The 11,534-nt window shown below is 41.3% G+C and overlaps 1 protein-coding gene across 2 annotated transcripts in view; it reads left to right on the top strand.

The window, feature by feature from the left end:
- Positions 1 to 4,579: 4,579 nt before the first annotated feature.
- The window catches only part of CA8 (carbonic anhydrase 8), a 47,544-nt gene continuing 40,589 nt past the window's right edge, over positions 4,580 to 11,534 (top strand). The window contains exons 1-3 of one of the 2 annotated variants that reach the window (XM_027638703.1): positions 4,580 to 4,713; positions 5,046 to 5,237; positions 9,056 to 9,180. In XM_027638703.1, coding sequence (XP_027494504.1) covers positions 4,635 to 4,713; positions 5,046 to 5,237; positions 9,056 to 9,180 — 396 coding nt within the window. In that variant the 5' untranslated portion in view covers positions 4,580 to 4,634. The remainder of the gene's footprint in view (positions 4,714 to 5,045; positions 5,238 to 9,055; positions 9,181 to 11,534) is intronic. The other variant, XM_027638702.1, reaches the window with a different exon arrangement.

Here is an 11,534-nt window from a genome sequence, read left to right as displayed (position 1 = left end):
AAAAAAAAAGGAAATAATATTATTCCAGGAATACTGGAATATTATTCCTTGTAATGAACTAGTTCCTTTTAAAACATGTAGAGAGATTTTCAATGTTATTACATATAAGCTTATGCTTTAATGTTCAAACACAGAAACTTTCTGCTTGCACTTCTAAATTTGGAAAAGAATAAAACGTATTGGAGAGAGTAGCCTGGCAAGAAATAAAGATAGAAACAAGACCAGGAGAGAGATGATTGCTGGTCAACCTCATAGTCAATACAGGACACAAAATAGGAAACCTTATTCACTGAAAAAACTAGATGCTCTGGGTCCCTTCAGTTGCCTGTCTTCCTCTATGGACATCTCCTTTTCTTTCAGAACACCTCGGCAAGAGCTCAGATTTGGCTTAGAGAAGCATAAACAGATTCTAAATTGCCTAAAATGGAATGCTCTATTATCCCACAGAATATTTATCTCCTTATCTAAATATTAAGTCCTATGTGCCCTCAACTACTCTATGCTGAAAGAAAGGTAATAAAGAAAAAAGTGGATAATAAAGGAAATATGATCATCTCACAGTCTGAATTTCTCATCCCTCGAATCAGAGAAATAACTGTCAGTTCTATGGCCTGGAAAGAATCCTGAAGGTAGAAATGTATAGTTTAAAATAACTTGTATGTAATTCTGGATTTTTTCCTGTAGATTTCTTATTAACCTGTACAGTTGCCTGCATTGGACTCTCCTTTTTGGAGTGGTGAAAGCAGTAAGTACAGTTGTGGAAATATAACCTCTTAAAAAATGTTGCTAGTCATTAATGATGATTTATGCATAGAAATGGCATAGTTTTTGGATGGAGAATTCTGGTTCAGGCCTGGTTTTCTGAGTATATACATTTTAAGGTGTTTGGGGAAGGTATACTGTCTGTTGAAGGAAAATCAGTGACTGTTGAGAAAATAATAATATCTAGATATAGGAAACACAAGAACAGTTTCTTGCAATCTTACCAGGATTAAGTATTATATCAACCATGTTTCAAAATGCCATTTCTTGTTTGATAAAAGGAATGTCAGGGACTACACTGCTTCTGAACTTCTGTCGTGTGAGTTCAAAGAAGAACTATTAAGCCCTGGATCTGTGCCTGAGCCTTTTTCCCTGCTATCATCAAAGGGTATGATCATTAATCCCAATTAAACAAGAAGTCAGCAGGTTCCACAGAATTAAAGGCTGAACTGGGATTTGGGAGAGAGGTGCCCTGCTCCTGTTTCTTTTGGTGAGGTATTATGTCACTTACGAAGGTCATGTCAGCTGGGCTTCTACTTTTTGCCCATCTGTTTAATAGTAGCTTGAGGACCATAACTGTGCCTCCCTACAGATTTGTCAGTGTGCTGAGCCACCATGAGCAATGAACTTTTACAGAATAAAGACTGTATTTATATGTATTATATATTTAACATCTTTTCATAGTAAGTTCAACTATTGGGAACATCTACACAAGCAATTTCAGGTCTGCCTAAATCATTAAAGGAGATCAAATCCCACAGATCTTGAACAAGGCCTAGATCGTGCCACTGCCTCCATCTGATTGTCTCAATCCTTTTACTTGAAGCTGAGCTCATAAATGAACAAGTTGGTTTGTGCAGAGATTGGTCAGGTCAATACCTGCATTTGTGGTTGGAGTTTAATGTAAGAGGTCTGTTCCATGCTCCGTTTCATTATGAAGAGACAAACTCCATTGTTACTTACACACTTCACCACTAAAGAAGTTGCAGGAATCTTCAGTGGAATCTAATCTGTTGATTAGATCATGCTATGCCTGACAGATACTATGGAAGGAATAAGATATATGAACAGAAAACTATTCAGCAGACATACGAGAATAAAGAAATCCCAACTATTCAGTAAGCTTTACCTGCTATGCCTAATTTTGCAGAGAGATATGGAAAGAATGTAAAGGTAGGAAGGGTAAAAAATACATATTGCTTAGTTCTTAAGTTCAGTTATGAATGGAAACCATCAAAACTATGGAAAACCATGAAAAGTGTTTATTGCAAAACAGGAGCTTTTAGGTCTAATAATGTTGCCCCTCATAAGCACAAAATTCTAGACATCCCAAAGGAAAGCTACTGCAGGAAATGACTTAATAGAAGGTATGAATGAAATATGGTATTTCGAGGAGTAAGGGAATGAGCCCAGCCTCCTAGGACTGCTTGTTTTTTTTCCAAAATATGAGACTCTGAAGAGGATAATGAATTCCCAATCAGATGGACCACAGTCAGTGATGATTTAGGGGAATGTTTGCTTTTTCCCCATGTAGTTGAGCAATGATTCAAAGGGATTGACATTAACAGAAGCAGCTAGTGTGAGTTTAAGATGTGATTGGGGGATAAAACGTAACAACTAATAAAGACAGTTTGGTATGGGAGTTGGGTATGCATAGACAACATCATATCTCATGTGACTAAAATGTATGTTAAAATCTGATTTTTGTTTGTACTGATGTCAGGTTCTCACTATATGAAAATGCCTATTTGCTTTTTTTTTGTCTCTGTAAGCTGCACCGTAGTTGTACTTTGTTTGGGTAGTATATATTCCTTTCAACCATCAGTAGTGAAGAGAGTAACTAAGGATGTCGCAGAAGGAAACCTGTGTTTCTCTTCTGATCTTGAAAAAAACCCAGCCTAGTACATTCCACTTGTTTTGTCCTATTTTCTTTTCACCTTGCATGCAGCTCATGAACCAGTAGTCTCTTGCTTCATTAATGAAGTTTCATTTCAGTCCTTCTCCTTTCATCTCACATTCACACTGATGATAATTTCTGCTCCCATGTCAGTGCTGCACAGAAAGAGCAGGTACTGCTGCTGAGTTGGGGAACACTGAAGCACGATGAGGTCCACACCTAGATCAAACCTGGTGGATCAACAGCACAGGATCAAGATGTTATCCTCTTGGGATACCAGAATGCAGGGAGGTCTGGTATCTCTCTTTAAGTGGACAAGGATGGTAAGCAAAGGGCACTTCCCCTTTATGGCAATGCTATTTGACTGCCTCTGTTGCCTTTTCTGGTTGCTGTCAGGGATTTCAGACTGTTGATACTGGGTTCCCACTCCCCTTGCATTCACTGATGCAAGTGTTTGGACCACTGCCTAGAAGAGATCTCTACCAGAGGTCCCTTCTGTTCCTTTTTTCCCTTGACAGAATGAATGTTTCCTAGTTCCATGCGAGGCTTTCGTCAAAGGAGAAGGAAAGGTCCTTTCATAACCTTGAACTGAGGCACCTTTGTGCTGGGGAGAGACTTTTCTCAAACCCTACCTCTTATATAATCTGCAGGAGGAGCTGATGCCACACTTCTGGATCTGGCCTAAGTGCAGGGGTCTTTGTAAAGATGTTTCAACTCTCCTTCAGGACCAAAGAGACAGAGCATGGCTCCCTTGCTTATTCAGTGGTTGCCTTACCCTCATGAGAGCCTCCATCCCTGCATAGAACAGGCACAGTGCTGTGGGGTGAGGAGTAACCACAGAATGGCTAAGATCGCAAGGGACTTCTGTAGATCACCTTGTCCAAATCACCTGCTCAAGCAGGGTTCCCCAGGGCAAGTTCCCCAGGACTGTGTTCAGATGAATACCTCCATGGATGGAGACGCCACAACCTCCCCGGGCAACCTGTGCTAGGGCTTAGTCATTCTTACAGTAAAAAGTATTTCCTGATGTTCAGAAGGAACCTCATGTTTCAGTTTGTGCCCATCACCACTGGTCCTGTTACTGGGCACCGCTGAAAGGAGCCTATCTCTGTTCTCTTTGCATCTTTCATTTAGGTATTTGTATGTATCTTATGAGGTCCCCTTGAGCCTCTTCCTCTCCAGGTTGAACAGTCCCAGCTCTCTCAGCTTTTCCTCATAGGAGAGATGGTCCAGTACCTTAACCATGTTCATGACCCATTGTTGGACTCTCTCCAGTAGGTCCATGTCTCTTGTTCTGGGACAGCCTATATTTAGACCCAGCACCCCAGGTGTGGCCTCACCAGCTGTTAGCAGAGGATCGCCTCCCTTGACTTGGTGGCATTGCTTTGCCGAATGCAGCCCAAGGTATCATTCACCTTCTTTGCGGCAAGGGCACACTGCTGGCTTATGTCCGACCTGATGCCCACCAGGACCCACAGGTGTGCATTCCAGCCAGGCGGCCCTTAGCCTGTCCCGGCGCCCGGGTTGTTCCTCCCCAGTGGCAGGGCTTTGCCCTTCCCTTTATTGAAGTTGCTCTCCCGGGAGCACAGACCTCCTGTGCCACAGCTGGAGGGGCAGTGCAAACATCCCGTCCCCAGGCGACGGGAGCACCCCGCGGGGGAAGGCGAAGAAGACGCAAGGAGGACCAGGAGATTAGCATCCCACAGGAGACGCCAACCCGGGCAACGGCTGTCATCTCACCCCTCGCCTGCCCCACTGCCCCTTTGGGACAGTGACCAGCTGCCGGCCTCACCCGGCGGCGACCCTGCCCCTTCCCCTGCCCCTTCCCCTGCCCCTCCGCACGCCGACAGCAGCGGGCGGGGGCGGGAGGGCGGAGGGAGGTCCGAGCCTTGGTGCGGAGCGCCGCCAGCCAGCCTCGCCCCGCACAGGCTCACACACCGCACACCCCGCCCGGCCGCTCCCGGGGCGCCCGCCCATGGCTGACAGGAGCCTGATCGAGGGCGCCGAGCCCCCGCCGCGCCGGGAGGAGGCTCCGGAGTGGGGCTACGAGGAAGGTGAGGAGCGGGAGGCGGCTCCACCGAGGAAAAACTTTGACTGCGGCCGGGGGAGGAGGAGATGGCGAGGGGATTTCAGTGGCGGAGGGAAAGGAGGTTCGCCCTCCCGGCCGCCCCGAGGTGCGGGGAGCGGGGAAGCGCCGTCCCGCAGCGGGGACAGGTCGGTCCCCGCCAAGGGAGGGCAGCGCGGGGCGGCGGGCGCGGGGCCGTGTCCGGGTCCGGCGGGCTGGGGTGCGGTGGAGCAGTCCCTGGCCGCGCCGCGGGGAGGGTCTGGCTGTCCCACAGAGCAGGGTGCCGGGTCCCCCCGTAACAGCTTTTCCCTTGTGCCTCAGGAGTTGAGTGGGGGCTGATTTTCCCCGATGCTAACGGGGAGTACCAATCGCCCATTAACTTGAACTCGAGAGAAGCTAAATATGACCCCTCGCTCCTGGAAGTGCGTTTGTCACCGAACTACGTAGTGTGTCGTGACTGTGAAGTGATCAACGACGGGCATTCAATTCAGATTGCCCTGAAGTCAAAATCAGGTATGCTGAAATATTGCCTTGGCTTTCCCAGCTAAAACTCGTGTTGCCTTAAGACTTGCTGTATGTGTATCTTGGAGTGTAGGAACAGTAGCTTTTCCCAGCAGTGAGCAGTTGTGCCCATTCAGGTGGTCAGTCAGTTTACTTCTGAGCATGTCAAGAATTGCTTCTTGTGGTGGTGTCCTCCAATTCGCTGGCATTAACAGCTGTCTGCATTCAGAAGCAATCCAGACTGCTGCTAAGATAGTATGGTGCCAAACTATTCTGTACAGCTGGCAAGATTTGTCCTTGGTCCAAAGACCACATAAGTTAAAAGAACCTTTTCCATTAATTTGAGTGTGTTCTGAGTACTAAGTACAGATTTGGACACTAAGATAGAAATGCCAGTTATATGTGCTCACAGCATTGGTGAGGACCAGGTAGCAAAGTAGTCCTCATTTCTTAAAGGATGACATTTTTGATGTCATTCATCAAATATGAATTAGAAGCAAATAATAAGAGAAACAATTCCAACTTAAGTGAAATTGCACTATCTTACTCGGCTTTTCAACTGGATAAACTATTCTGTATGAAGGAGACAAGAAAGTAGGGAGAAAAAAAGTCCATTGTGCTTTCCAGCACTGTGGTAGTTCTTACCATGTGTTTGGAAGAGCATCTATGTTATTCTAACCAGTCTTAGCTAGTAACAGCCTTTTGGGGGCATTTAAACAGCTGAACATTGTCAAACTGTGAGGCATTCCAACTTTTGTTTCCTTCTGATATCCCAGTAATACTTGGAAATACAGCTGTGCTGAGAGTGAGGGAGTCAGTTCAGTTTTACACTGAATTTTTTAAAAAGGAAGGGTTTGTTATTTTAATAATGATGCTTTCCTTTATAATTTCCTTTCCTTGATAATTTCCATGTATTATTGCAATACATTTCCTTCCACAGAATTTTGCAGATTTGCACTAAAACAGAAATATTGTACTTCCAGTCAGTTTTAGTGCCTTCATCAGAAGCAGAGCTCTTTTCTCAAGGGGCAAGGTTTTCCCCGCAGGATCAGGAATTCTTGAATTCTGCTGTGGAGGAAGTGAGAGAGACCACAAATGACCTCATCACTTGCATGCCAAAATGCAACTCCTTCAATCCTACCTTTCCCAAGGGCAGTTTATAACTTAGTAGCCATAATTAATAAGATGGGACCAACAGACCTAAATGTGTGTGCGAAACCACTAAGAGAATTAGAAGAACGGAAAGACTTCTTTTTATACTTGAATGCAGTGTAATGCCAGACTGATGAGTCTTGAATTATAAGAAAATGTGAACTAAAATTAAAGTTTATGACTGAAGTATGGAATTATGATTCAGGAAATCTTGGTTTAGTTTCAGCTTTTCCTTAGATTTTATGTTACATGATTTCCCATTCTCCATTAGTAAGTTGGGAATAATTTTTCCATTTTTGGGAAGGAAAAGGCAACATTTATTATCTCTACCAAGAGTAGAAAAGAGTTAATAAGCTGTGTTTGACCTAGTATTCTGGCCAATTTTCAGGGATTGAGGAAACTCCTGCAGTTTCTTTTCCTCACAGGGGATCTCTGATGACAAATCCATTTAGCCAGATTATTTTGATGGGAACTGTTGAGCATTAAATGCTTTTGAAACTCTGTGCAGTTAATGTGCAAGAGATCCTCATCTACTGTAATGTTAACAGTCAAAGGAAAACTTCTTTATGGAAAAAAGTAAACTGATTAAGATACATATTAAAAATCAATTTGTCATTACTGGTGATTGATTTCATCCTTTAATTCAAGACACGCAGTCCATCTGGAATTCCGAAATCCTTTTCATTATTTAATTGCAGACATTTTCACTGCCTACTTTCGTTTTGATGCTGGTACATGTGTTATGCATTAAGTGGAAGAACCATGACCAACTGTGTAATGGAATTGTGTACTGAAAAATGCTTTAGAGCATATCCTACTAACAGAGAGATTTCTCTTAAGCCAGCAGCAGATTACACAGTGGATCATCGTTTCAGAAACATTTTCTAATGAGGATCAAAAATTGATGAATGATGAAGTGAAATTAAACATGTTTCATACATTGACAAGAATCAAGATCTAATGAAAGGCAAAGGAAAGATAAACTTACTTCATACATTTAAATACTTTTATTGTGGGATCAATGTTATAGCTTAAGCTTTGGAAATAAACTCTATGAAGCTCCTGGAGATCCATGACTACATCCTATAGAGAACATCTGTTCTAGTTAGAGTTTTCCTAGAAGCAACATTTTAAAACAGAGAAAATGCTCAATTTTCCTAAGAAATAGCACTAATTGAGTGTCAGGATTTTTTATATTTATTCATATTTCTTTAAATACTTCAATCGTTGTTTCCCGCAGTGTTCACCAGATTTGTAGATTTTCTCTGTAGGGGATATAGGTATAGATAGAATACAGATAAAACAAGATTAAGTAGCAAATCTGAATCTATACAATTAGGAAAATTAATTTTAGAAATCCTAATGGCTGGTAGATTAGTCGTGAGGAATTATGAAAGAAGGATTAATTGGAATTTCTGACTTTTTTTCCCTCCAACCTAATTGATGCTCATGAAAACCAAAATTGGTCAGTTTTCTTTCAGTTTTTTATAGTTCTGTATCTTCAATTTTGTGTTTGTACAGTTGAAATATGATTCAGTTGCTAGATTATGTTTTAGTATCACACTATGTCTTGTACTCCAAACTCAGGCTGTATAGTTTGTGTGGCAAAATAACTGTATTATGGAATTAATTTCCTGAAGCTGTAGTTTATGCAGCTAAATAATTCTTATTAATTATCGGAGGTTGTATAAGATTCATTCCAAGTCCATGAAATGTAAGTTAGAATTTAATGGATTCTGGGGAAGACTGTGAGTGCCCTTAAATAAAATCTAGCCCTGACTAGAAGTCAGTATTCTATGATTTTAGTGGGAAGTTACCTCCAGCATGTGGTGTGATATTTGATCTGAAGCAGATTCAGAAATCCCTGGGCAAAACTTTTCCACTGATTAATTCTGTAGTAGTTTGGGCCTCACAATTGCTTGTTTTTACTGCTTATGGTGGAAGTCTCTACTAATGCAAAAGTATTGAGTTGCTATATAATTTTTTTTTGTGCCTGTGTTGCAATTGTGGACAAATGCTTTTAAGAAATTCCAGATGTTTAAATAAAGGAAGTAAAGAAAAGCCTTGCCTGCCTAGAAGCTGTTTTAAGCTAAATGAAATATGTTGTTGCTGCTCTGGTGTGTAGGTCTGACTATATTTTCATATGGAGGCATTCTGTGTCTCAGAAGTCTGACAGGTGGTCAGCCTGACTGAACACCTTTACCTAGCAATATATTTGCATCAAAGTTTTCTATTAATTTCTGTGACTCATAGCAAATATAGGTCATGGAGATAAAGCATTTGGACAACTTTCCCAGTTCAATTCAGAACCCCTGCCATCTGTTTAGAGCACATGGCTAATATCTTGATAAGAGCAATAAACATATTCATTCTTCTGACTGATAAAGGTACACTTTTTTTTTTGGTGGTGTGTCCAGCTGTTCTGCATCATAAAACAAAGAGTGCAGTATGACAGCAGTTTCACATAACTGCCTTAGTTTATGTTCTGTACCTGCACAGTACTTTGAAAGTGAAGGTGTCAGGTCTGTCAACTTTACTCCTCTCCTCTCTGGTACCACTCATAAAAAAGAAGCTTGCTACAATCTACTCATTATATTTGAAGAATACAACTGGTTCTCTGCTTCAGTGGCTTCTCTGCCTTGAAAGTCAAGTTCCTTACCGCTTTTCTTCTTTCCCAGTGTTAATAGGAGGGCCATTACCTCGGGGACATGAGTTTGAGCTACACGACGTTCGATTTCACTGGGGGAGAGAAAACCAGCGTGGTTCTGAACACACAGTTAATTTTAAGGCCTTTCCCATGGAGGTAAGAGTGACACAGCATTGCATAACACTCTCAAAATGCAAAAGATTTAATTTCATAGTCTGAATTCCTGGTAGTCCAAAAGAGGATTTCTTTTAGCTCGACCTGCTTTATATTTCAACCACAAAGCTGATTTCCTGAGGTGTACTTTAGTGCAGGTAGATTAGGATATGCATCTGGAACAGAATGCCTCCAGCACTCATCCCACTGTATGATTAATTGGTCATAAAGTTAACTTGAAGAATTATTAACTTTTTTTCCTATTAGTGTTCTAACAAGATCTACCATTTCAACACTTCCTATGTCACCTTGAGTAATAGCTACAGATGGGAAGAAATAGCCACTGGAAATATTTCTATGGCAAATAATAATAATTTAGGTCAATTTGGAGTAAGCGTAGAACAATTTGTTAATGAAATAGCTTTACATACCTGAAAATTGAAGATTACGTGATAGTCCTGTGTATGGAATAGTCCTGTGTATGTTCTATAAGATATCAAAGAATTAAAAGATTTTGAAACACAAGCAAAGTAATGATGCAGTCTGAAAAAATTCAGCTGCTCCTGGGGTTTGTGTTCCATTTAGGCTCCTAGGCAACCCAAAATGCTGGGACCTATTTCTCCTGCCCTCCAGCAGCAGTTCATCATATTACTTCACTTCCCACTGTCCCATTGCTTACACTTGTCGAGGAGTAGCTTGGAGTATTCCTTAGGCCTGGGCTGCAAGACTAATTTTAAGAGATACCACCCTGAAGTTTAGTGATGTCAGCATTACATCTTTTATTTCATTTGTTGTGCACTATTGGTTTTAAAGAAGCTCAGAGCTCTTTTAGTTATTTTTGCCTTGTTTATCTATCATAATTCCTCAAGATCCCGAAACTATATTTCTTTTTTTCTCTGTGTTGTTCTCCACTAAAAAATTTGTTATTGTAGCATTCAGGAATACCAGACTACTGGAGTAGAACCACTTTATGGAAAAAGATATAAAAATATTAAAGCAATGACTGCTTAACTAAGTGTAAAAATCTTGTGGACTTGCACCATCAATCTAATTCTTAGGGTTGTTCAAATACTTGCTTTAACAGTTGTGGGTCAGATTTTGGTGTCTCCTATTTGCTGTTTTGCACTGGTCCATCAAAATCCTCCAAAAAAATTCACTCATAAGGGGTTTCCGTGTTGACTCGAGTCAGATCATAGAATCATTTAGGTTGGAAAAGACCTTTAAGATCCACAAGGCCAATCATAAACCTAACACTACCAAGTCCTCCCCTAAACCATGTCCCTAAGTGCCACTTACACATAGATCCTCTTTGCAGATTAATTCCAGGCAGATCCTGGAAATGCAGAATTACTTGAATGAGTAAGACTCATCAACCAAAGGGAAAGCAAAGGAATGACTTCTGCATCCTGGTTATGTGGCATAATACATACAATGTGATTTATATGGGCAGGAAGACCTTCAGAATACTACAGTGTTCCCCTGAGGCAGAAAGTAGCCTGTTCATTATGAAACAGCTCTGCTTAGTACTTTTCCTCAAGGCTAATCTAGCATGCAGTGATCAAGAAATATTCACACGAACTGTGTTGAGAACTGAACTTGGGAATCTATCAGGCTTCCTATCCCCTTGTTTATTAAGGATCACTTGCAAACAGTCTTGGTGGTATGGGGAAACAATCTATTGATCATCTGCAGAAACCCCATAATTATCTACTCCAAATGAGTCCAGAGGAAAATATGCTTGACCCAGAGATACAAAACAGAAAAGGTAATCAGTCATGAAGGGATTTCATTCTTCTCCCACTTTAAAAGCAGCACAGCAGCTGCACAAACAGAGTTCTGGCACAGTTGAAGAACATCAGCTGGAGGTGAGCAAGCCAGAGTTTTTGTCTCTTGCATCTAAGCAGCTTTCAGCTAAACTCTGATTTCCAAGAAATAATTACTGATGCAAAAATTCTGTGGCAGGAAAAAAATGGCTTATAATACACTTTAAATACAGCGCGAGTATTTCATTTTGCAAACAGATCCTTCTGCAGATTAATTCTTACGGTAGAAAATGACAGTGCAGCTGGATGGATTCAAGGTCAGTTGCATACAGGTGTGTTGGTTGAGCTGGTTCATCATCTTCTGCTCCATATTGCAAGAAAGTGCAAGCACTTTATTTGACCGTAGATGAGCTGCATTTCCTTCTGCTATATGCACAAAGAGCTGCTATATTGATTCCCTTTTAAATAGTTCAAATGAAGTATTATACTTGAGCAATAATTTCACAGGTGCTTGTGACCACTGTAAATGTTTATGAAGCAATACACCTAAGACTTTTTTTTTTTTTAAATAATTTTAATCAAGGACCAGGAAAT

The sequence above is a fragment of the Corapipo altera genome, unplaced genomic scaffold (genome assembly GCF_003945725.1).
Source record: "Corapipo altera isolate COAL_440 unplaced genomic scaffold, ASM394572v1 49, whole genome shotgun sequence".
Lineage (NCBI taxonomy): Eukaryota > Metazoa > Chordata > Aves > Passeriformes > Pipridae > Corapipo > Corapipo altera.
Note: the sequence above shows the minus strand (reverse complement) of the source record. Positions and strands in the feature narration are given on the sequence as shown.